A 27,355-nucleotide genomic window follows, 5' to 3' on the forward strand; every position below is an offset into this window, starting at 1 on the left:
ATCCCCACTGTGAAACATGGTGGTGGCAGCATCATGCTGTGGGGATGCTTTTCTTCAGCAGGAACAGGGAAGCTGGTCAGAGTTGATGGGAAGATGGATGGAGCCAAATACAGGGCAATCTTGGAAGAAAACCTGTTAGAGTCTGCAAAACACTTGAGACTGGTGCGGAGGTTCACCTTCCAGCAGGACAATGACCCTAAACATACAGCCAGAGCTACAATGGAATGGTTTAGATTAAAGCATATTCATGTGTTAGAATGGCCCAGTCAAAGTCCAGACCTAAATCCAATTGAGAATCTCTGGCAAGACTTGAAAATTGCTGTTCACAGACGCTCTCCATCCAATCTGACTGAGCTTGAGCTATTTTGCAAAGAAGAATGGGCAAAGATTTCAGTCTCTAGCTGTGCAAAGCTGGTAGAGACATACCCCAAAAGACTTGCAGCTGTAATTGCAGCGAAAGATGGTTCTACAAAATATTGACTCAGGGGGGCTGAATACTTTTGCACGCCACACTTTCAGTTTTTTTATTTGTAAAAAAATTTGAAAACCATGTATCATTTTCCTTCCACTTCACAATTATGCACCACTTTGTGTTGGTCTATCACATAAAATCCCAATAAAATATATTTACGTTTGTGGTTGTAACGTGACAAAATGTGGAAAAGTTCAAGGGGTATGAATACTTTTGCAAGCCACTGTATCGGTGGATAGATGTGTGGATGGATGTGGATGCATGTGTGGATGGATGTATGGATGTGTGGGTGTATGCCTGGATGTGTGTGGATAACGCCATAATCTTAAGTCATTCACTCATTGCTTAAATAATTCGACACAATAAGCAGTAAAACACTCCACATTAAAAGAAGACTTTATATAATCATTTATTTCCCCAATCTTTTGGTTTACATTCCATCTAATCTTCATCTGAATATTCTTCATCAGATTCCAAATCTTTTGTAGTAAGAGTTTCTGCAGTCAACACACTTACATCATTCTGTACATGACAGATAGCACTCGGCATGATAACCAGAGGATTGCTGCCTCCTAACAATATAAGATAAAATGTGTCAGGAAGTATTTTACATCTTTTCATGTTTTACATTATGTAAGACAATATCAACATATCAATGTGGAAATATACATGTACACATGTCCAGGTAGATGGGATGGCAGGTCAGCAAATGATCAAATTAGTGTTCATTATGTGGCACAATGCCTACAGTGCATGTCCACACAAAACACAATAAGCAGTAAAAGCAGTGTGTGAATGTGCATGAGGCTCTGAAGAGTGGAGGGGCAGAGGCTACAGAAAAAATAATCTCTTAGTACTTAATTCTGCATGAATTTCAATTCATAAAATGTCAACTTCTTCCTAATGTTAATGAGACTCAAACTGTAAGTTGCTACCGTAGATAAGTTAGTTCAAGTGGATGGGGCAGCGGCTACAGAAAAAAACATCTCGTAGCATTTAAGTCTGCATGGACTTCAATTCATAAAATGTCAACCTCTTCTTAATGTTAATGAGACTTACACTGTAAGTTACTACTGTTCGAGTTCACATACACCAATTGATTTAATAATAATAATAATAATAAATTTTATTTATGGGTGCCTTTCAAGAGTCTCAAGGACACCGTACAAAAATTTAGCAGGTAGAGGAAAAACATGTAAGGGGAATGAAATAAATAGTAGAGACATGACTAGTACACAAATTAAAGACAGAATTCAATTCAAAACACAATATGAGGCAATTCATGCACAGATGAAAAGGGAGGGGGACGTGGGGATTTCAACATAAACATCCACCATTTCAGCGCATTTCTCACTACAATGGAGGACAATAAAGTGCAATCTTCCTCCTTTGTTTTCCCGTGGTCAGGGCCTTGAACCCCCTGCAGTCGCGGCTACGGATGGCACTATGGCCCCCCCCCCCCTCACGAAGATGATCCAAACACACTCCGTGATTCGAGTTCCCGAATCGGCCGCTTCTTACCGGAGACCGCGGCTTCACTATGTTAAGTACATAGGCCCTGCGGTCGGAGCACCTTTTCGCGGTAAATGATCGCAGGCAGCTCCGAGATTAGATGGTAAAGAAGACTTCTTTGACGTCAACAAGCTGGCATTAGTGACTTTTAATTTATTTTGTTGTGGATTGACATAGGTTAGGCCCTCAACTTCAGCCTCCAGATCTAATTTTTCACATTATAAGAGGTTGAAATTAAATTAATTAAAGTGCATAGATTAATTTTCATAAATTCAGACTTTAGAGCTTACCTTTCAGTTCCAGTTGATTCACAATGTTTCATTGGTCACACTGATGTGGGCTCCCTGCGTAGCTAGCCTGAAACAAAGCGCGTGATTGGTCAATTGGCGTCCGACTCTATGTCAAACGTGTTTTGATTGGACAATTACTACTCGGAATATTGGAGGGTTTTCTCATATTTTAAAAATATGTGCAGGTTTTGTTCTTGACGAGTTTCAGGTATGATTTATATAATGTTTTTACACGATATGTTAAAAATTCAGGTAGTTATGTGATTTGGGTCACGAACGTAAAAGAAAAAGCACTTTGGCCCACAGCCTATAAGGACTGCAAACAATTTGTTTGCACCAAGGACTATGTTTTTTTGCAGTACTATGGTTATTAATTTATTGCATTTTTTGTTTGTTAAATATTATCTGTGTGTATTTCATTTACAGGCCTGTAATTCTTACTTGCAGCAGAATTACATGTGACAATTAAACACTTTGGACTCTTGAAATGTCAGGTTGCGACTCTGCACCATCCTGCCATCAGGGAGGGTGCAGAGTCATGCTGCTTCATCTGCTGAGTTCTTCCAATCGTTTGTTTTTGGCTTTCGAAGAATCATTTAACACTTATCTCTTTTAATGCATTCTATCACTGGAAATACATTTGAACATTTTCTTTCTTAAGGTCAGCAGTCAACATTGGCGAGATATACAATCAAAATCTATAGATTCTTGTTTATTTTCAATGGGTGGCTGAAAAATGAGTTCCATTCCCAAGCATTAACATCCCTTCTGCTAATGGAAACATAATTATCTGCACGAGTAAGAATTCTTTGCATTTTTACCACTATACAGAACACATCATTTTAATTATTTTGTTGTTAATTGTTTGTGAAATTCTGTAAATGAATGCACTTCCTGTTTTGTCAACCTTGCATTCTGGCTGAGAAACGCCTTTAAAAAAAAAAAAAATCTTGACAAAAAGTGTCCAGCTTTCCATTTCCTGGAGTAAAATCATAATAAGGACTGACTAATAGTTAGCCCAGCAGCACTCCAACACCAAGACTCGAGATTTGGATCGTGAGTGGTGTAGGCCAATCTCTGAAAACTGTGTTTTGCGGTGAACATTTGGAAATCATCCAAATTGTAATAAAACCTTTCCCTACTTTCCACAGGAACACAATTTAGCTCAATATACTGAGCAGATTGTTATGGAAACTCCCTTGTGAGCTAATTGTCTGTATTTATGGATCAAACGCAGATGTCCAGTGCAACAAAAGAAGATTTTCATGTGTAAAATTCAATCTGATTGGTACATTTGCTCAAGTACAGATGTATAGTGCACTTTAACATTTTGACACTGGTTTAGATGCTGTACATTTTTAACATTGATTGTGCTGATACGCTTGGGATCAAGTTTCATTATTTAAAGGTAGAATGGGCAAAATATAAATACTTAAACTATACTTTTTTCAAGCAGTTGTTGGAAGTTCTCGACTGATAATTTAAGCAACTTCTACAATGCAACTTTTTTAAAATTAATTGCATTATTCCATTTTAGGTCTGCACTATAAGGAAAAACTAATTTCTACTAGAATAGATGTAAAGGAAGTAATGTATTTTTTAATAAAATAATCACTCTTTGCAATTTTCTTAATTAATAATATCTGACTTTGTTTCCTCTTGGTAAAATAAAATGATACCACTTAAGGTCCAGGCTAGCATATTAATAGCTTTGGGAAAGTTCAAAAACTAACACAAATTATTATCCTTGACTTATCTTGAATGCAATTAATTGTGCCTATTTGGTCATCTCTGCATCTGCTCGGAATACATATCCACAGTAACAGTAAATGCTTTCACTTTATCAATGCCATAATGTGCATGGCTGTAAATATCTTTGTGGATCACAGAACTTGCTAATCCTTATCTATTCTGAACAAATTGCAAACTTTTGCGGCTTTTTCTAGAGCAAAAACTAAATATGATCACGTTCTATACGTGCATTTTCACTGACTATTCTTTTTGTGTGATTTTACAATTACAACATCAACCCTGTAAGGTGAACAAATGTAAGTTTTAACAATAGCATTCAAATATTTAAAAATAATTGAGGCTAAGGAAGTATGAATTGTTTCAATTCTTTATAATGTTTATGGTATCTTTTTAACCTATCAATATAAAATGGAAGATGGACACAAAAAGTTGGAGTAACTCAGCAGGACAGGCAGCATCTCTGGAGAGAAGGAATGGGTGACGTTTCGGGTCGAGACCCTTCTTCAGAAGAAGGATCTCGACCCGAAACGTCACCCATTCATTCTCTCCAGAGCTTTTTGTGTCCATCTTCGGTTTAAACCAGCATCTGCAGTTCCTTCTTACACAATATAAAATGGAAGTATCCAACTGAGATATTATGTAAAATTGGAGAAAATATTTGGTTAAAAATATGCAAACCCATTGTCAGTAAGGGCAAAAGAAAGACGGATATGCGGGTAATGTGAAAGAGAGTCGGGTATTGTCCGATGTCAGGATTTACTCTGGAATAGACCGATCAAGCCAAATGGCCTCTGTATACCTTAGATTTCAAATGGTTTGCATTATAATTACTCTAAAAGTTCACTTGCATAAAATAAAGCATATTATCATGGCCAATGAACACAGCACAATGACCACAAGTCCCTCTGAACAATTTTATTTAAAGGCCTCTCGTCCAAAGAGCTTTCTTCAGAAATTTAATGGCAAAGGAATAAAGAAATGGAAACAGGTAAAGCTATTGAAATTCAATGCTTTGTGAAATCTGGCAAAAATATGATTTAAGAGAGTAAGGTATGGGAAGTGTGAAGGCCAAGATTGACAACGATTTTAAAACATTTTCCCTGCTGCTTTCCTTCCATGTTTCACTTTCTATACTTGATTTAATGTTGAATTTACACTTACTGGTTCTGATTACCTATTTCAAAAATAATTTTTCCACCTGATTTGTTAAAAGAAGCACACTTTTACTTGAAGGTAGACAAAAATGCTGGAGAAACTCAGCGAGTGATGAAGCATCATGGACCACAGTATGGAGCACTGCAGAACCCCCGGCCCTACCCCATGCTACAAAGGGTTTCTAGTTACTATATATTTCAGTACAGAGATATAAGATTGGAGATATGTGCACATAATTCTAGCACATTATATCTTAATACAGTCTACACTAGAAATTTGCTTGCTGAAACCAATCTTAAAAATTCAATCTTTTTTCATTAGAACTTCACAGCGAATGGAACAATAATATAGTTAAGTAAGAATGATATAGGAAAGATAAATTGGATTGTGGCAATTAATGTTGATTGATATGTATTATCCAATATGATTGAGATTTAACATTGGCAGAATAAGTAGCAGAAAATGTAATATACTGTAGTAAGATTGGATAGTTTGATCTTGGATTTTTGGACTAACAGGTTGGTAATACTCAAAGCAATGCTGGTAAATAGTAAAGAAAAGAACATAGTTGTTTTGCATCAACAAATTGAGTATGGCATTTTGTCCATTGCATAAACAGAGTGTCGCATTTTTAGAAGATAGTAACCGCATTGGAGATGTACAGCATTTAAGGTTCTGCCCACATCAGTTAATGGAAGGAGAATCAGATGACTGCACAGTGTTGAGCTCCTTGGTGGCACAACTGTCATTTGGAGCAGAATGGTAGCATTAAGTAATTCTGGAAAACTATGTGGTTTATTTCCCAATATTTCCCTTAATCTCAAATTTGTTCGCTAAACACAGTCGGCTCCTTTGTGCACAGGTCAAGAAGCATGCAAAATGAGAGGGGGTGAAAGGAATTCATAAGTTACTTGGAATTAGAGAAATCAACGTTCGTACCACTGGGTTGTAAGCTGCCCAAGCCAAATATCATGTGCTGTTCCTCCAATTTGTATGTAGCCTCACTCTGAAAGTGGAGGCCCAGGACAGAAAGGTCAGTATGAGAATAGGAAGGGGAGTTAAAATGTTTGGCAAATGGAAGATTGCATAGGCCAAGGCAGACAGAGCGTAAGTGTTCAGTGAAGCGATTGACAAGTCAACGCTTGGTCTCGCCAATAGGGAGGAGCAGTCTCGGATACAGTCTCAACTGCCATTAATAACTTCCTGCCATTCTTTCAACAGCAGCAAAGGATGAGATAGCTGAGCAGAACTGTTCTAAATGTTATCCTGGGAAAGACTTGATGCCTTGAGTCATGTATGTGATAACTATTACTATGAGGGGGACTGATGCAGCTTCTCCACACACAGCAGTTTAACACTAACACATTTATGATGCTAAAGAATTTCCTAGCTATTAGATTCTTAAAAGACAATCCACAAAATTTATCCAGGGAGACTTCGGAGGGAGGTTGTCTTCAGAGGGAAACTAAATGGAAAATATTCTGTCTTGGATATGGAGATGGCTTTAGAAAACAAAGTGGCTTTAGACTTACTTTAGATATACGGGAAAGTCTAGTCACAAAGTGAAATGTCAAGGTGATATTTTCTCTTCACAAATATTGCAATCAACGCAGAACACCATCTCCAGTATAAAATCCATGGGGAAAAGTAGATGTGTGCAGGTAATGAATAGAAAGAAGACATTAATTTACAATTTCATTTATGATTTTTGGACTAGCGATTTAGAAAGACAGATATAAGATTGGACATATTAATCCACTGCTTGAAGGAAACAAATCCAGAATGAAGTATTAGTTTGCAATGGCCCAAAATGGTGGAGCAATATCACATAGAAACAGACACTTTAAATTGCTGCCATTAATGAGGCAGACAGTGAAGATTCAGGGAGAGTGTAATGCAAAATTTAACGTTTTATAATCCAACGGTGTAGTTACGTCAGATTCTTATATGTAACTAAATATTCAAAGATGGCTCACAGGAGCATTATTAAGTAAAACGTGACACTGAGATTTGTAAAATTAATCATTGATAGTTTATAAAAAGGACTACTCAAATAGGATTAACCAGTAGTGTTTCATTTCAATGATGTAAAGACAGATGGCCCCAAACTTGTTCTGGGAGGTACAGGTCATGAGGGAGGTAGAAGAGTTTGACTGACAGAAAGAACAGATGGATATATTTAGTGATGGTTCCAGGGTTTAGGGCCTGTGTGGCTAAGTACACAGCTGCCAATAATGAAATAATTAAAATCATGAATCAAAAGATGCATGAAAAGAAAGAGCATTAAAAAAAAAAGGGATATAGTGCCGTTAGCAAAGCCAACATTTGTTTCCCAGCTCAAATTTCAGAAGGTGGTGGTGAGCCAGCTACTTGGAATTGCTGCAATTATCCTGTGCAGTCCACATTGCCAAATAGATTTGGGTATTTAAACCTAGTAGCAATGAAGAAACATTGTTCAATTTTCCAAATGCTACGTCCTTAAAATCTGAAACAGATAAAGTAGAAATACTCAGCAGATCAGACAGCATTTGAGGAGGCAGGAAGTCAGTTGACCTCTCTGATCATAGAATCATAGAATCATAGAAAGTAGGTGCGAGAGTAGACCACCAGGTCCGTCGAGCCCGCACCGCCATTCACTCATGGCTGAACACTAAACAGACACACTTACCCACAAACAGTAGACACAAGACACAGAACACAAGACACTACCCTCCCCTTTATACCGCTATCACCCCTCTCCACCCCAAGAACCGCGTGATCTCCTGGGGGAGGCAAAAAAACGGATAAAAACCCAGGTCCAATTCGGGAAAAAAATCCGGGAAATTCCTCTCCGACCCCAATCCAGGGTCAATGATCAATGACCTTTCATTTGAAATAGAAAGGATAGAAATAAAATACGTTTTGAATTGCAATGGAGAGATGAGTAGCAGAAAAAAAACCAAAGGGCCTGTGATAAGGATGAGACCTGGGGGAATGGAATGACAGTTACATGTGAATAAAGCTCATTCTAGCTCAAGGTAAAGCACTTCACCTTCTGAATATGTACATTTCAACCTTCCATGTTCAATGGATATTTCAAGTTCAAATAATCAGCTACACCAACCATCAGTTTATATCTCCCGTCTGTTGGTAATTTCAGATATAATTCATCACTCCCTATACACATCTTCCTCAGGCACACCTTTTGTTGTTCAATATGTTTTATCACCTTCTCTCAGCTGGCACCACCGCAAAATGCCATTTAATCTCCCGCGATCTCCATTGCTATGCACTTGACCTCCCAGACAGTAATGGGCTTAAGATATAGCCAAAGAAGCTTGATCAAGTTGTTGTAGTGTTTTTTGTACACTAAACCAGTGCTTCTTAAACTATTTCAGTGTCTTTCACCCATAAGTATTTATCACAAAATTTCAATCACCCTGGACTAAATTTTCTTATGTTTTTTTGGTAATTTTCATCTTATTCTCCCTAGTGTATAATTTTATATATAATTTATTTTGTCACATGAGCAAAAAACATAAATTAACTCATTTAAGTGTTTATTTTATTCAACTTTTTGAACATCCTAAAAATATGTAAAGAAAACTAGGAGCAAAAAAAAAGTTTAATCACCACTGGAGTTGGAAAATCTTATTCCAACATCCTGAGGAATACAGGAACTTGACCAGTGCCTTTGTGCCTGGAGTGAAGAGAACTGTCTCATCCTGAACACAACTAAGACTAAAGAGATGGTGGTTAACTTTGGCAGGTCCAATCTCCTCCTTCAGCCGGTCAACGCTGCAGGGGCTGACATTGAGGTGGTGCAGACATATAAATACCTTGGAGTGCACCTTGATAACAAACTGGACTGGTCTGTCAACTCTGACTCCCTCTACAAAAAAGGCCAGAGAAGAATCTTTTTCCTCAGAAGGCTCAAATCCTTCAATGTGTGTAATGATATGCTGCACATGTTTTACAACACGGTGGTTGCAAGTGTTATTTTCTACGCTGTTGTCTGCTGGGGCAACAGCATTAGTGCAAAAAACAACAAGAAGCTGGTCAAACGAGCTAGCTCAGTGCTGGAGGGGAGAGTAGACTCTGGGATGGATGTGCTTGAGAGGCGTATGAGGCACAAGGTGCAGGTCATCCTGAAAAACCCCGGGCATCCCCTCCATGTAATTCTGGAGAGTCAAAAGAGCATTCGGAACAACAACCGGCTCCTCTCCCTGCCCTGTAGAACGGAGCGGTTCAGGAGATCCTTCACCCCTGCAGCCATTAGATTTTATAATTCGGACCGCTAGGCTGTAGGGGGATGCATTTTGCAATTTTTAATTTTTAACTGTTAATTATTGGTCTTTTTAAGTATTTATTGCTCTCAGGTAGTGTCCACATTGTATTCTATGTATTTTCTGTCTGCGTTCGTTTTGAATCTGTGGGTTTGTTGGTTGGGGGCTTCTGGACATCTGAATTTCCCTGAGGGGATCAATAAAGTATTTATTATTATTATTATTATTATTATTATTAAACACTGGGCTTCAGTCCCATCCTACCCTTTCGGGCTTTGATTACTGCAGTTTTTTTTCTTGGAAAAGTAGTTCAAAAAACCATGGAGAATGTGATTTAACATATTAGTATCCAACTAATATAACTTTCTGTAACACTCCCCAACGAAAGCTCAACTTGCCATATTTGGTATACTTCTCTCCAGAAGCTGACACTTCCAAATCCAGGTATATTTTAAAAGTTGTGCATGTGTACTGACATGTATATGTCACATGCACGCTCACAACATCACAACTTTGTCTGTTGCTCAGTTCTGAATATCTGGCGCCCACCCATCCTCCCGACTAGGAGTGACAAAAAAACGAAGAACACAAAGATTTAGAATTTTTCTAGTTTACATAAAGTAAAGTTAGTAAACAACTGTTTTAGGACTTAGAATTAGATTCTGAGAAACAATGTTTTTTTATTGCGTATGTTTACCACAAATAAATGGCAAACAGTATACTTCTACACTTACATAGATGTTTTTTTATCATCAATGACTAGGATGTCCTTTACTCCGTGACAAGCTTCTCAAACCGAGGTTTAATTTCCTTCTCCAAAGCAACCTGCATTACCGAATCAACATACTGAAGAGAATTCCGTTTTTTTGGATATCAGTTCTACCAAGGTCGAAAATCCTTGTTCAGACAGGAAAGTTGTTGTCGTCATTACTAGTGGTTGAAGGGCCTTCAAGGCAATTGATTTGCATTCAGGGAAAGTAAGTAATCCAACCCAATAGTCTCCATAGTAGGAGTACATCTCAAAAGATGATTTTTGAGTGGTCATAATGAAGCTCCATCAACACTTCTGACATTTCCCCAAAATCTGCTCGTTTGATGTGGCTTGTGATAAAAGGATTAACTATCCACATCTGATTTTCCAAGTCCTGCCGATGCTTCTGAGGAAAATATGTTTCAAAATGTTTAGACAGCAACTGCCGATGGTCGGAAATTATGTCCTTCAGTGTTTTCTCCACATCAGGATGCTTTTCTTCCCACTCACACTCTTTGAGGAAGCTTTACAAATGTGGGAAATTGGAGAAATTGCCTTTACGAATGCCACATGGTGATCTTCATTTTCATGGCTTCTATTTTCCCAAGGACATCAAAGATGTCACCTCCTTTACCTTGAAGTGACAAGTTGAGCTGATTCAAATGTTCAAAAATAGAAGTCATGTAACACAATTTGGCCGGCCAAAAATCATTGTTGAAATGCATTGCTTTCACGTTTCCTTGCTCAGTAAAATATACAGTTCTTCAGGGACAGTACTCGTTCAAGGACTCTTCCACGTGACAACCATCGAACCTCAGAATGCAGGAGGAGAATCATGTGATCTGCAGTCATATCCTTGCACAGCTCTACAACATTTTTCTGCTTGTGGGCGAATAGCATTGACAATTTTCACCACATCTTGTAACAATTCTTCCAGCTCATTTTTCTGGTCATTGCAACAAGTGTTCAGTTTGTTGGCAGCCAGTGCTTCCCGATGTAAACAACAATGTAAAAAGGTGCAATTCTGGGATTTTTCTTTGATGCGAGCAGTGGCTCCTTTATGTTTCCCCATCATGGATGCAGCACCATCTGTAGTCACAGCAACACATTTGCTCCAAGATAAATTTTCATTTTCCATGAATTTGTCAAGCTTGGAGAAAATAAATTCACCTGTACTTTGCTCTCCGACTGGCAAGCAAAAGAGATAATGCTCGACAATTTTTTCCCAAGCTTTGATCCGGATGACGACAACACACAATGAGTTGTGCATCGTTTTTAATGCCCGTAGTTTCATCAAACTGCAGAGTGAAAAATGGTGCTTCCAACAGTTTCGCCATCAGCTGATGCTTGAGATCTTCAGCAATCATGGTAGATCGAAGTTTCATTGTGTCATTGGACAAAGGAATTTGCACTACTTCATCCACTGCTTGCTTTCCACCATGTAGTAGATTGGCAATGATTTTCAAACACGGTTTGATAACTTTCTCAACCTCTGTATGATTTTTTTCTTTCATGAGCACATGTGCTATTTTAAAAGGCAAGAAAAGGTTTTATAGTCGCAGTGTCATTCTTTACCATTGACTGGAAAAAATTGCTATGCTTTGTTCTTAAATGAGTCTGCAATTTTGAAGGAGCCAGGCACTGGTTGCTATATTTTACACTGCAAAACATGCTCTGAGCTGAGGGAGTAGGGCTTGTTAGTTCATCTTGCGGTAGGAAAAAGCCATACTTGATATATTCTTCGTTCCACTTTCTTTTCTTGAGCTTTGAGAAGAGGGTACTTTGGTCCTGTTATTTCCTCTTGAGATTAAGTTTTTCCTTGCCCGTATCATTAACAGAGTCATCATCTGTAACATACGTAACTGCATTTTTAAGTTCATTACCCTCAGTTTCCTTGTCACCCTTCACAAGTGACTTGCCTCCTGAACACACCTCCTCTTGAGTCCTGTTCGTTTCACTTTCTTTCAGAAATGAACTACTTCCTTCTGCACACTCTTCCTCTAGAGCTGATTTATTTAGGTACTGCAACAAATACAAAGTGTCTTAATCTGCAAGCAAAAAAGAAAATCAGCAAATTCGAGTCTAGAAAATACTGTTAAACAAATCTTTAAAAAATAAGGACAGCTTGTATGCATGTTGCGAACAGGCAAATGCACAGGTAATAATAAAAAACAATACACGCAGTTTTTTTTTTTAATGCATCATCCACCCCGAAATTAGGCTATATCGAAGTACTTCTAATAGCGTCACAAGGTACTTTATAAATCTTAGTACTTAGAAATCAAAATTTAAAACTGAAAATGCCACCAATCATTTAACTGCACCACAGAGCAAATTATTTAATAATTTTTTTAAATAATGTATGCAGATTTTGTAGCCATAACTGATATACCCGATATGCTGACCTTAATGTTTGAACACAATGACCCACGTGCTGTTCCCGCGCTACCCTGGCCGTGTTTGCAGCAGTGGTGGTGTAACCAGGGTTACCAAATCAAACTCATAAAATACTGACGCCGCTAGAATAGAAAATGCAGAATATCACTACAAGAAAATGGCACAATCTAACTTGAGATTGCCTAAAAACGGGGCTCAAATCTCCTTAATATAGCTAGAATTCATGTTGCTTGATGCAAATAAGTGCTGGTAGATTGAAGTACAGTAAATATATATAGTTCTAGCAGAAAAGAAGCTAAATTGGCCACACAAAGTAAAGTTACAGTTCAACATTTGCCTACGGAGATCCTCCAGTGTTGCCTTTTATAAATGTATGATCCCACTAGCTCATCTGGTCTTCTCTAAAAGGTTATATTACAGTAAATTTGGGAAATATCCTGCTACTTTTAAATTAGAAAACCATAGGTAGAGAGAAAAAAACATATCACATTTCCAGCTCCACTGCCATTAAAACCAATAAGAGCTTACTAACCACTTTAATGGCAATGCCTATAGCGGCAGATTTTTATATTGTTCAAGAGATTACTCCCTCTAGCCACTAATGTTGAACTACATGGTTAAGGAGAAGGTAGACAAAATTGCTGGAGAAACTCAGCAGGTGCGGCAGCATCTATGGAGCGAAGGAAATAGGCAACGTTTCGGGCCGAAACCCTTCTTCAGACATGTTCCTTCTTGAACATGGTTAAGGAGAATGTCGTTATATGCATGTGAGCTCTCCGTGACACCTTCAGAGCTTCTTCACAGATAAATCTTCATAACAGTCTTTTGATTAATAGATTCTTTATTGTTGAAGAAACACAATAAGATACATCCGACCTTATACTCCGACTCGTACACTTTAATCTTCGTCAAACTCCAGCATATCGCTTAAACATTAGCTCCTCGTGTCTCGGTTAAACATGTTTGAAGAGTTAACCTTCCCCATGTGAGTACAAAACTAAACTAAAAACTAAGCTTCTGCGCAAGAAACCTAGCTCCTAACACGCCCTAGAACACGTAATAAATCCCACCCATATAACAGGCAGTCAAAAATTTAAAGACATATGCCATAATTAATGGCACACAAAAGAAGCCAAATGGCCACTACAATGCCTTTTTCAAGTATAGAAAAAAATATATAAATATCTGAATAAATTAAGTCATTCACCCTTCATTCACCCCTCTAGTTTAATTCACCCCAAAATAATTTCACTCACCCATGGGTGAACCATTTACCAGTTTAAGAAGCACTGCACTAAACAGTGCCGTGTTGGTAGATGGAGAAGCCAGTAGATTGAATTCAATCAAGTTTGCTTGTTTTGTCCATGAGAAGTCTCTGATAAGAATTTTTGGAGATGCACTCACCCAGGAAAGTGAAGAGTACTCCTTCAAACTTTTGAATTGTTTCATGTAGGCGGAGGAAATGTTTTTGGAAGTGAAGAACTGAGTCATTCTCCAAAGGATGCCTAGCTTCTGACCATCTCTTGTAGCCACAAATCTCAAGTTTCTAGTCAATGGTGAACATCCAAGATGTTAATTGTGTAAAAAATTGACAGATGGACAGTTGACTGATAGGTGGATATGGTTATATTCTCTTGTTGGGGATTATCAAAGACCAACGTGCTGAGATGAATGATTTTTGCTACTTTCCAGTTCTTGCCTTAAATATTATCCAGATCGTACTGGACAGACACTGTTTCTTTATCTGAAAATTTGCTAAATAAATTGGAACATTCGGAACATCCCACCTTCTCTCTTAAGATGGAGCAAAGCTCATTCATGAAATATGAATGTGGAGAATACAAATATGTTAGGGCAGTTTGCAATCGAGAAGGAGGTGGTGGTGGGACACTTAAAGAACATTAAGGTGGATAAGTGCCCACGGCCTGATGGGATCTGTCCCAGGTTACTGAAGAAGGCGAGAGAGGAGATTGCAAGGGGCCTTGACGAGGATCTTTGTTTCTTTTCTAGCCACAGGTAAGGTCCTGGAGGACTGGAGAGTGGCCAATGTTGTTCCTTTGTTTAAGAAAGGACATGGTGAGAATCTATGTAACTATAGGCCTGTGAGTCTCACATCAATGTTAAGGACACTATTCAAGATAGAATGTACTCCTGTATGGAAGAGAATGGGCTAATTAGGAATAGCCAGTATGGCTTTGTACATTGCAGGTCATGTCTTATTAACATGATTGAGTTTGTTGAGGAGGTGATGAAGGAGATTGATGAAGGCAGGGCAGTCACTGTTGTATACATGGATTTTGGTCAGGCTGTTGATAAGGTCCCTCATGATAAACTGATCCAGAAGGTTAAGATGCACGGGATTCACAATGACTTGGTTGAATTAATTCATAACTGGCTTATTCATAGAAGACAGTGGGTTGTTGTGGAAGGAGGATATTCTGGTTGGAGGTCTGTGACTAGTGGATTTCATAGGGTTCTGTGCAAGGACCTCTGGAGTTTGTAATATACATAAATGACCAAAACGTCACCCATTCCTTCTACCCAGAGATGATGCCTGTCCCAGCATTTTGTGTCTATCTTTGGACATAAATTTAGATGTGTTGGTAAGTTTTCTGACGACACCGATATTGGAGGAGTTGTAGACAGTGAGCAAGGTTATCAGAAGAAACAGTGAGATATTGATCAACTGCAGAAATGGATGGAGAAAAGGCAGATGCAGTTTAATCTGAGCAAGTGTGAGGTGTTGCACTTTGGGAGGTTGAATGTAGGGGGAAAGTATAGAGTTAATGGCAAAACCCTTAACAGCATTGATGTAGAGAAATCTTGGTGTCTGTTCATAGCTCACTGAAAGTGGCAGCACAAGTAGATAGGGAGGTAAAGAAGACATAAGGTGTTCATTGCTGGGGACATTGAATATAAGAATCAGGAAGTCATGATGCAACTCTATAGGACTGTGGTTAGGCCACATTTGGAGTATTGTGTGCAGTTCTGTTGCCTCATTACAGGAAGGATGTAGAGGCCATGGAAGGGATGCAGAAGAGGTTTACCAAAATGCTGAGTGGATTAGCGGGTTTCAGCTACAAGGAGGTTGGATAAACTCAAAGGTAGACAAAAATGCTGGAGGAACTCAGCAGGTGAGGTGAGGCAGCATGTATGGAGGCAAGGAATAGGCGACGTTTCAGGTCGAGACCCTTCTTCAGACTGATGTCGGGGGGGGGTGGTGGGGGGGAAAGAAAGGAAGAGGCAGAGACGGTATGCTAGTGGGAGAACTGGGAAGGGGGAGAAAGCAAGGACTATCTGAAATTAGAGAAGTCAATGTTCATACCGCTGGGGTGTAAACTACCTACGCGAAATATGAGGTGCTGCTCCTCCAATTTGCGCTGGGCCTCATTCTGGAAATGGAGGACGCCCAGGGCAGAAAGGTCAGATTCAGAAAGGGAGGGGTTGAAGTGCTGAGCCACCGGGAGATCAGGGTGGTTAGTGCGAACTGAGCAGAAGTGTTGGGCGAGGCGATCGCCGAGCCTACGCTTGGTCTCACCGAGGTAGAGAAGGTGACACCTGGAACAGCGGATGCAGTAGATGAGGTTGTAGGAGGTGCAGGTGAACCTCTGCCTCACCTGGAAAAAATGCTTGGGTCCTTGGATATAGTCAAGGGGAGAGGTAAAGCAAAAAGGGACGTGTAGCATTTCCTGCAGTTGCAAGTAAAAGTACCCAGGGAGAGGGTAGTTTTGGTGAGAGGGACGAATTGACCAGGAAATTCCCAGCTCTCCCATTAGCCTACTGTCTCCGCCTCTTCCTTTCTTTTTCCCGCCCCCCACCCCCCCCCCGACATCAGTCTGAAAAAGGGTCTCGACCTGAAATGTCGCCTATTCCTTGCCTCCATAGATGCTGCCTCACCTGCTGTTCCTCCAGCATTTTTGTCTACCTTCGATTTTTTCAGCATCTGCAGTTCTTTCTTAAACACTTGGATAAACTCAAGATTGTTTTCTCCAGAACATTGGAAGTTGAGGGGAGACTTAATAGTAGTATATAGAATGATGAGTGGCATAGATAGGGTAGACAGCCAGAATGTTTTCCCCAGGGTGGAAATGTCCAACACCAGAGGCCATAACTATAAGGTGAGACGGGGGTTTGGTTAATGGAGATGTGCAGGCCAAGTTTTTTATTTACAGACAGTGATGAGAGCCCGCAATTCATTGTGGTGTTGGAGGCTTTTAGATAGACACATAGAGAGGCAAGGAATGGAGGGATATTGATCATGTACAGGCAGATGAGATCAGTTTAATTGGGGATGTTTGGCGCAACTGCGAGAAGAGAAAGAGTTAACAATTGATGTCAGAGATCCTTCGTTGACTATTTATCTTCTAAATGATGCAGCCTGACCTGCTGGGTATTTCCAGCATTTTCTGGGCTTTTTCCAGACTTCCAGCATCTGCAGTTTTTATTTTTATTTATTTGTATTCCTTTGAGTTTACAAGGTTGATGGAAAGTTTCAAAACACTAACAGTTTTCATATGCATATTAACATCAGTAAATTGATTATATGCACAATAATGTATTACATACAAAACAACAAAATTTCCTCCATAGCCAAAATCAAATCCCAAATATCCCATTTTCTTATTCTCTCGCCGCCCCCCCCCAATATCTTTATTTCTCGATGCCCTCATATTATCTCTTCCTGTCTGCTGCTTGCTTTTCTTTATAGTTTCCATTTATTTCTTCTGTCCTGCACTTTTAGGCTGCAATCATTCCTTCATGAAATAATATGTTCAGGAAAAGTTATTTCTCATAAGGAAGAGTAAGTGGAGAATGTGTAGGAAGGAACTGCAAATGCTGGTTTAAATCGAAGGTAGACACAAAATGCTGGAGTAACTCAGCGGGACAGGCAGCATCTCTGGAGAGAAGGAATGGGTGACGTTTCGGGTCTTCAGTCTGAAGAAGAGTCTCGACGCGAAACGTCACCCATTCCTTCTCCCCAGAGATGCTGCCTGTCCCGTTGAGTTACTCCAGCATTTTGTGTCTACCAGTAAGTGGAGAATTATTGTTGTACCTAGAAAAGCAGAAGGTGTCAGGAAGTCACTGATGTGACAGGTCAAAAATCAAGCAGCACAGTAAGTAGTTACTTTTGCCTGTACCTCAGACTTTGAACTTTAAATCAATTGGATGTTGAAGTCAGAATGAAGAGAAGCAGCAGATGCTTCATAGCCAGACGACAACCCAAAAGTTATAATTGCTCGGGTATGTCTCCTTTATCATTAGGGTTGGCCTTGGCAGCAACACATTTAATCAATCCTCCGAATGACCCATTTTTTTCCTGCACTGAGGCATTGGCCAATTTTAAAGGTTTCCTTTTTGGGTTCTGATAGAAAAACAATTATAACATAAACCAACCATTGAACCAGAACTTTCCCTAACTGCTGTGGCTCAGAAAGATACCAACTATTGCATTTATCCAACTGTTGGAAATACAAATGGGAACACAATTCCAACTTGAGCTTGCATTCAGTATTCAAATTCAGTAGCATCCTGCCAAATCCAACATCTCTCAAAATAAACTCTACTGCCCATTCCCCATTATCCCTGATTCACTTCAACAAATATCTTTGCCTCAGCTTTGCAAATACACAAGAATCTGCCCTATATCTCTGTACCAAAGGGGTTATACAACCTCATAACCAGCAGAGAAGCAAATCTTACTCATCTCAGGCTTAGGTGGCACTCCACATATAGATTCTGAGACTATGCACTCTGGTCCAGGATTCATCCATGACAGAAAACATTCTCAGCAATGATCCCATCTATCACTAAGAATCTTAAGACATTTCAATAGGATTGTGCCTTATTCGTCGAAACTGTAACTCAACCAGTTTAATCTCTTCTCACAGGACAGGCTCTCCACACACAGGATCATCCTCGTGAACATAAAACAAAGTGCTGGAGGAACTCAGTGGGTCAGGCAATGAAGGGAGTGGATAGATGGTGTTTTGGATCGGAGTCCTTCTTCAGACTGATGGGAGAAATCTGGGAAGGGGAAGTGGGGCAATTGATTGGTGATGGGAGATGCTAGGCAAATGTGAAATGTGAAATGCTAGCGCTAAAGTGAAAAGGAGACAAAAGTGTCAGAAAAGCAAAGAGAAGTGAAATTTAAAGCTGGGGGAGGGATACAAGTGCAAGGGGACATGGGGAGAAGAGGGGACAAAAGGAAATATAGGAATTGGGGATGAGAGATTAGTGTACAGGGCAGAAGGTAAGGAGCAGGGTCGCTGCAGTGGAGGGAGAAATGGTTGTCCACTGGAGTGGTGAGGAGCAGGAGAGGGGTGATTTACTTAAATTGGAGAATACAATTTACATGCTGTTGGGTTGTAAAATATCCAAATGAATACGAGGTGGCCTCACTCAGACAACAGAGTAGGTAGAGGACAGAAAGGTCATTATGGGAATGGGAAGAGGAATTAAAATGGTTTGCAACCAGGAACTCCAACAGGCCTTGGTGGACCGAGCACAAGTGTAGATAAAATCAAGAATAGACTAGGTGAACGTTTCGCCAAACACTTCCACCAAGGCATGCTGGAGCTCCCGGCCGCTAGCCATTTTAGCATCCCTTCCCATAATCACCTTTTCTGCCCTTGGCGTATTCCATTGCTAGGAAGCGGCCATTCACAAACTTGACGGACAGCACCTCAAATTCTGACTGGGTAGCTTACATCCCAACATTGAATTCTCCAATTTTAAGTAAGTCCCGCCTACACACCCCTTACATTCCACTCTCTCCCCAGTGACTCCCACCACCCCAGTCACTCTGCTCCTTCCCCTCCCCGAACACCGTATTTTTCTTTATCCAATCTTTCCCCTACCCTGTCCCCTCCATTCATATCCATCCCTTCCGATTCACATTCCACTCCTCCTGTTTGCCCCTTATCTGACATTTTTGTCTTCTTTTCTCTTTAGACTTCGTCACTTACACCACCCTTCTGCCAATCAACCCCCCTCACCCACATTCACCTTTAACTTCCCAGGCTTTGCCCCACATCCACTTCTTTTTTCCTGCTTTCTCCCCTTACTCAATCAGTCTGAAGGGTCCTAATCTGAAACGTCATCTATGCTGCCTAACACAGAGTTCTTCCACCACTGTGTGTTTTGCTCAAGATTCCAGCATTTGCAATTTTGCGTATCTTCACACTAGTGAAACTTTCCTGCATTGCCTTCCATGAAATAATATTATTTCTTTAAGTAGAGGGACCAAAATTATTCAGAATACTCTTAACTTAGCCTCACTAGCAATTTGTACAGTTGAGGCAAGACTTCATTACTGCAACCCATTTGAAATAATGGCCAGCATTGCATAAGCCTTCCTTCCACATTATCTGCTGAAAATTGTGCTAAATTTTTGTTTCATGCACAAGAAATCTCAAACTCTTTTGTACTTTGATCAGCATTTAGGTAATACTGCTATTTTGATATTTCCAAATGTTCACTACATTATACACCATTTGCTAACTCTTTACCCACTCACCCAATCTATCCAAACCAATCTGGCAAAGTGTATCCTCATTGCAACTTCCTTTCTTATCTATGTTTGTGACTGCACATTTGTCCACTGTACTTTCTCCAATTTTGACATATTAGACAGTTGAGGTCCCAGCACTGAACCCTGGCACTTCAATGGTCACACGTTGTCCATTTGAAAATGACCCTCTTATGCTTTGTTCTTGTTAACCAATCCGTGCCAATATCTCCAATATCATGTTTTTATCCTTTTTAACTTAATTAATCTTAATTAACTAACTTAATCTTTTGTGAGGAGTTATCACATGCCTTCTGAAGTGCAAATATAATACTAGTCCAAGATTTAATTTCAAGATATAAAACTATTCAAGATTTTTGCAAACAACCCCAATACAAGCCCGATACAATTACTCTTCAACAAACCATGCTGAATCCACATGTTTAGATTGCAATTTTTCAAATATATTGTTATTGCTTTCTTAATAAACTGACCTAACAATTTCCCAGTAATAAATTTTGGGCAAAACAGCCTTCAGTTATCTATACTTTTTCCTTCCACTTGTTATAAAAAGGGACATTACCCATGCAATCACCATCTCAGTGGCCTCCGTTGATTCAAGCTATCTGAGCAGGGGACTTTCATTCCATTAGTTTGCCTAATACTAATTCCTTAAATCCCTACTGGCATCACTCAGTTTAAAAAGCTCTTGACTTGTATAACAGTTTCGTATACATACCATACTTTATGCAAGTCATATTTCACATATGCATATTCACTATCTTGTTCTATTTTTTAATGACAATAGGTTCCTATCCTACTCAATGCACTCCAGATTAAATAGGCTCCATCGAAATAAAATTAAAACACTCATAGATCAGTTACAAACTAATTTAACATCAACTTCATATACCTTAGTCAAACATGTTCATGGAACTTCCCAGCACCTTTTGCCATAATTGACATCAAAAATTAGTTCAATTTCCCAGAAGCTACATAGATGACAGCTGCAAAAAGAGGGAAATACAAAAAACCTTAGCTTCACCCACGTCAACCAATTATTCATCCTATATACCCATATCCATAAGAGTTTGCACAAACCAGTTTATTTTAAATCAATTTATTTAAGGTCAGTCCGCAGAGCTCATCAATGGTATGAGTGTTGTTTATGCGCTACCTAAAAACTGACGTTAAATACCTGTTTGATTCCTCTGCTACCTTTTTGTTCATATGCTCCAAAATGGCACTGGAGCACAACGATTCTTTCTATGCTGGTCCCTGAGGAGCTACTATCACCATAAATCTACAATAAACTAAACTGAACTTTACTCTTTTAAACCACTTTCTTTCCTGTAAATCATGGATTTAATAATTCCGATGATAATCTCAATTTTACCTCATTGAGGACATTGCAAATTTGCAAATGACACAAAGCTGGGTGGCAATGTGAACTGTGAGGAGGATGCTATGAGAATGCAGGGCGACTTGGACAGGTTGGGTGTGTGGGCAGATGCAGTTTAATGTAGATAAGTGTGAGGTTATCCACTTTGGTAGCAAAAACAGGAAGGCAGATTATTACTATCTCAATGGTGTCAAATTGGGAAAAGGGGAAGTACAACGGGATCTGGGGGTCCTTGTTCATCAGTCAATGAAAGTAAGCATGCAAGTACAGCAGGCAGTGAAGAAAGCAAATGGCATGTTGGCCTTTATAACACGAGGAGTTGAGTATAGGAGCAAAGAGGTCCTTCTGCAGTTATATAGGGCCCTAGTGAGACCACACCTGGAATATTGTATGTGGTTTTGGTCCCCTAATTTGATGAAGGACATACTTGCTATTGAGGGAGTGCAGCGTAGGTTTTCAAGGTTAATTCCCGGGATGGCAGGACTGTCATATGCTGAGAGAATGGAGTGGCTGGGCTTGTATAGGATGAGAGGGGATCTTATTGAAGCATATAATGGGTTGGCGCCGCGACCGACGTCGCAGCGGCCTCTGCAGTCCGTCTGTCTTTTTTAAATTTTATTGTCCTGTTGAGGGTACAGTTTGTGGTGGGTTTTTGACTGTGTATGTGTGGGGGGCGGAACTTTTGGATCTCTTCCCTGTACGGGGACCCGACCTTTTCCCTGTCGGGTCTCCGTTGCCGTTGGGGCCTAGCACCGTGGAGCGGCCTCCAACCGGAACGACCTGGGGGCTCAAGTCACGGAGCCTACGGAGCTGCGGACCTACCATCTGGCTGGCTGGCTTCGGAGCGTGGAGAGCTGCGGTGGTGCGCTGCTGCGACCCGACTCCGGTGGATGGTGACACCGGGAGCTCGCGGGTCCCCGGTGGGAGACTGCTTTGCGGGGCACCGGCAACGGCGACTTCTCCCGCTCGAATTGCGGGGTTGAGAGTGACCTGGAGCGGGGCCTTACATCGCCCGTCGCAGCTTTAAATGGCTGCGGACTTGCTAGCGCCCGCCGGGGGCTCCGACATCAGGACCCGGAGCAGGGCCTTACATCGCCTGGCGCGGCTTTAAATGGCCGCGGACTTGCTAGCGCCCGCCGGGGGCTCCGACATCGGGACCCGGAGCAGGGCCTTACATTGCCCGGCGCGGCTTTGAGTGGCCGTGGGACTTGCTAGCGCCCGCCGGGGGCTTTGACTTTGACTTCGGGAGAGGAATGGAGAGCAGGGGAGAGACAAGACTTTGCCTTACATCACAGTGAGGAGGAGATTCACTGTGATGGATGTTTGTGTAAATTGTGTTGGTGTGTGTCTTGGTTCTTTTCTTGTATGACTGCAGAAACCAAATTTCGTTTGAACTTCATGTGAGGTTCAAATGACAAATAAACGGTATTGTATTGTATAAGATTATTAAGGGTTTGGACACGCTAGAGGCAGGAAACATGTTCCCGATGTTGGGGGAGTCCAGAACCAGGGGCCACAGTTTAAGAATAAGGGGTAAACCATTTAGAACGGAGACGAGGAAACACTTTTTCTCACAGAGAGTTGTGAGTCTGTGGAATTCTCTGCCTCAAAGGGCGGTGGAGGCCGGTTCTCTGGATACTTTCAAGAGAGTTAGATAGGCTCTTAAAGAGAGCGGAGTCAGGGGATATGGGAAGAAGGCAGGAACGGGGTACTGATTGGGGATGATCAGCCATGATCACATAAAATGGCGGTGCTGGCTCAAAGGGCCAAATGGCCTACTCCTGCACCGATTGTCTAGTGCACTTTGTCTCTGGAACTGGTGCACTAAAATGCAGAGTAGTATGTTCTGCACTCTGTATCTTACCTTTGCTTTACTTATTGTTCAAGCTTGGCTTGATTGGATTGCATACAAAACAAAAGTAGCCACTGTACCTCAGTACACGTGACAATAAACCTAAACCAGTCTATTTCAGTCTGAAAACTGGTCCTAACCCATAACAAACTACTCCATTTCACTCCACAGATGTCGGCTCACATGCCCATTCCTCCAGCACTTTGTTTTGCTCAAGATTCCACTATCAACAGGTTTTTTTTGTCTCCACCCACTACCCCAACCTCACTTCCACTTGTATCTCGCTCTTTACATTCTTAGAAACTGTCTTGCTCTGAACAAACCTATTCAAAAATCTGTACAAACGATCATAGTAGATACAACGAACTGCATATGCTGGTGTACAAACAAAAAAAATAGTGCTTTGTCCTGACATCCACAGAAAAGATCGTGGTATCCTGACTACCCTTCTAAGCAAAACCATTCGCAAAGATAAATAGCCATTATTTCATTTAATTGAGGGCGTATGCTTTGTTACATTTTAGCATCAAAAAGGGTAAACGCGAAAGAATTTTGAGGTTTCCCCGTAGGATAGTAAATAAATTCAGTGTTGTTTCTGTCCCTTAATGTGTACGATGTTCGGCCGCAGGCCTTGCCTTTCTTGTGGTCCTCACTACTTCCAGCGCAGCTTCACTGAACAACCTCTGCAGACCCACAATTAGTTGCCTATTTCACATTAACCCAAATGTACTACATGAAAGTACCTGGAAAATTGTAGGCAGTGTAGTTAGTGGACTTTGATTGCTTCGTTGTCACCTCACCATAACTTTATTCCAGACTCCGGCTTCCACACAGAAGACGCCGACCAGCGCACACTGGTGACGTCGGCACTAGATTCAAACAGGAGGCGGTTGATCGCAGCTTGACCAATGGGAAGCGTCCAACCATCTGCCCCTTGGCCGGCCGAACAGCCCAATGGAAACCGCGAATTCTGCGAGATTCAGCCAATGGCTGCATCCATCGCAGCCGGCCGCCGGAGGGCGATGTAAACCCGATTCGCATTGGTGAGAATGCAATGACGATTTTACGCGGAGGGCGAATAGAAAGAGAGCCGCCGTGTGCGGCGAGCCAATGAATGGGCGGCGGGGGCGGCGCCGAGCGAGGAGCCAATGGGAGCGAGGCGGGAGTCGGACGCCGCCAAGATCGGTTGAGGATGAAAACAGTTGCGAGCCGTGGCGAGCGGCTTCATTTTGAGTGGCGCGTCGCTGCGGCCGGGAGCCGAGCGGGAACGGGAGGTGGGGGCGGCGGGGGGGGAAGAGATGAAAACGCAAGGCAGGCAAGGCCAGCGAGTTCATACCAACCGCCAGCAACACAAAACACACGGAGATCCGGACACCCCCAAGCTCCCTCTCTGCACCAGCACCACCGAGAACTGACAAACAGGCTGCCCCCGCCCCACCATAATGACAGTGTGATCGGGCCGAGTTGTTTTTAATTTCATTCCCCTGATGTGTGCGTGTGGAGCCGTGGTGGTCAACTTCATTCCCCTCACCACCTTCCCCGCCGCTCACTCTTGTTAATCGCTGTTATATATATTTTTTAATTTATTTCCTTTTTTAAATATTCACCCATCCTTTTCCCCCACCCCCCGGAAAAAACACTGAACCTACGCCGCCCGTGGAGCCGATAGCTTTATGTATGAGAAGGTATCATTGCTTTACCTCGCTGTTAAAACAATTTTGATCGGCTTATTCTAGGCGCAGACCAACCGTTTCTAAGTTTCCGATCTAGTTTTCTCTTTGGGGTTGCTGAAAAAGAGCAGTGGCAATGACAGAAGTCTTTTTTTTTGTCTGTTGCATTTTCTTTCAATTATTGGGGGGGTCTCAGGGTCCAGAATTGTGTCTTAGTTAAAGAAGCTCCCGGCCTTTTTGCGGTCTCCAGTAATTCAGGGCCGGCGTGGTTCCCATCTGCTGATCTGCAGCTTCTGGCGGGGTTGTTTACAGCAGGAGAGCCCCTGGTTTCAGGCCTAGGCTTGGTTGGGAGGACCATGGCTTGGTCGGAGGAATCCCCCCTCCGGTGACTGGGAGCGAAGCGGGTTGGGGGTGGAGGTGGGGGGTTTGCTGTGAACACAAGCAGAATCATTTGAATGCTTGAATGTAGATTTTGTAGGGAAACTTTGAAATGCCTCCATGTGCAATGCTACAGTAGGTATGAGCGGTTTATGCGAGGGACGGGGGCTGCGTCGGGTGTGGGGTATACTGGAGAAAGAAAAAACAATTGCAGTTTTTTTTCAAAAAAAAACTTTTCAAAAATCGTTCGAACTTTGTTGAAAATGTGCAGCTTTTGTAAAATTTAAGTAACTCGTAATGCAATTAATATATTGAAGATGGAAGCTCTGGAAAAAAATGGTTTACATCGAGCATGTCTGCAAAGTAGAAAAGTGTAATATTTAAAGCTTTTTATTCTTTACTCGATCCACCATGTGGAAAACCCCTCACCTTTAGCTGGAAAGAACCGTGCGTTTATTAAATGTGACAGTATTTGCATTTCATATTCGTGTAATTGGTCGGTAGGCCATGAGGCCTGGCAGGCCTTACTGCTGACTGGTCTGCAAGCCAGTTTTTACTTTGCTTGGTGTATACCCGTGTATTTTTATTCATTTTACTTTGATCAATGTGCTTTCTTTCACAACCAAAGCATTTAAGTACAGAATATGGACTAATGAGAACTTCAGATCGATTGATTGTTTTGAAGTTCACCTAGTTGCTTCTGGAGTACTAGGCCCCAGTAATCTTTCTCAATAATTTCTAAAATAAGTTTTTGTTTGTATAAGGCCAAGTTTAAGTTTTCCCATGACTGCATTATTAGTGCTCAATAACATTAACTAAACATTAACAAACTATAGGTGAGGAAAATTGTGATTTTTTTTTGTGCATTTTAACTTTATACATGACAAATCAAATAAGTTTAATCTACAAAATGTTGAAATGAATGAGACCATAAATGACTACTTTTCTGATCCATTTTGGATCAGCATGTGCAAGAATTTTTAAATCTACTTAATTATTTCAATGTATTTAGGTACTGTTTAGGTGGAATCGTGCTTGTTATAATTTTGGCAACAGAAGTATCCAAAACTCAGCAATAAAAGAACTATCAACATGGCCAAAGATGTAAGTATTATTTCTGGATGTGTAACTTAATTTGCAGACTTTTTGGTGGGGGAGTGGGGTAGTATTTAAAGTCACCAGACAACTTGGCTTTTAGTCTGAAGATATCTATGGCCTTGTTTACTCATGGAGTAAGATGCCTTTACTGCATGTTCTGTCGTGCCAGTCCCCACAACTTGTCAATATATTTTACACCCATGTACTTTCGAAGTGCAGGGGTAAATTTGATGGTCAAGTTACATAAATAGCAGACAAATGAATCACTGCTCATTATTTGAAAAATAAAAAATCAACTGCAAAAGCTAGATTTTTGAAATAAATACCCAAAATGCTGAGGGTACGTATGGGTATCTGTATTCTAAATGGATAATGTTCCCACATTGCATCCCTGGCCATCTGACATGGGCTTTAGTAGGCTCTATTAAACTCTTGCAAATTTCAATTCTCTTTAATATTTCCTCCTGTATTCTCATGACTTCAGACATTCTACCCTGATGTGTCCCGACCAGTACTTCCTGATCACAATATTGTAGCTATAGTATGTGCTTCATTGCCTTTCATCTTTTCTTTTTATATATTAAATTTCGTGTTTTTGGCATCATGGACTGGCCAGCATTTTTTACCTATTCTTCATTATTCCCGAATTAAGTATCTTGCAAGGCAATTTTGAGAACATTTAAAAATCAACTGCATTGGTGGGTCAGGAGTTATGTTCAAGCCATTTGGGTAAAGAGAGCATAGTTCATTCTCTGAAGGATATTAGTGGCATTAGTGGCATTTGAACAGTTCAGATGTTTTAATGTTTATCTACAAATCTATATTACTAAATCTCTGTTCTTGACCGCTTTTGG

General features: G+C 40.8%; 1 protein-coding gene and 1 long non-coding RNA gene across 10 annotated transcripts in view; one reads left to right on the forward strand and one right to left on the reverse strand.

The window, feature by feature from the left end:
• Positions 1–856: 856 nt before the first annotated feature.
• Positions 857–24,242, reverse strand: LOC116978918. 4 transcript variants are annotated; one of them, XR_004413598.1, is made up of 6 exons: positions 24,099–24,242; positions 21,015–21,108; positions 12,603–12,716; positions 12,081–12,245; positions 2,275–2,341; positions 857–1,044 (listed from the first exon to the last, which is right to left on the reverse strand). It is a non-coding gene; the product is annotated as an uncharacterized LOC116978918 (long non-coding RNA). The 4 variants fall into 4 exon arrangements; XR_004413597.1 differs by lacking the exon at positions 21,015–21,108; XR_004413595.1 differs by lacking the exons at positions 12,603–12,716; positions 21,015–21,108.
• Positions 24,243–24,479: 237 nt separating this feature from the next.
• Positions 24,480–27,355, forward strand: part of LOC116978919 (transcription factor Dp-1-like) — a 64,115-nt gene continuing 61,239 nt past the window's right edge. The window contains exons 1-3 of one of the 6 annotated variants that reach the window (XM_033030209.1): positions 24,543–25,040; positions 26,168–26,239; positions 26,416–26,507. Coding sequence is in view for 4 of the 6 variants with exons in the window: in XM_033030204.1 (XP_032886095.1) it covers positions 26,496–26,507 (12 nt within the window). In the remaining 2 variants the exon portion in view is untranslated. Of the gene's footprint in view, positions 25,041–25,191; positions 25,543–26,167; positions 26,240–26,415; positions 26,508–27,355 lie in introns of those variants that run through there. The other 5 variants (XM_033030205.1, XM_033030204.1, XM_033030210.1 and 2 more) reach the window with 5 other exon arrangements.

Source organism: Amblyraja radiata, chromosome 12 (assembly GCF_010909765.2).
Source record: "Amblyraja radiata isolate CabotCenter1 chromosome 12, sAmbRad1.1.pri, whole genome shotgun sequence".
Taxonomy (NCBI): domain Eukaryota; kingdom Metazoa; phylum Chordata; class Chondrichthyes; order Rajiformes; family Rajidae; genus Amblyraja; species Amblyraja radiata.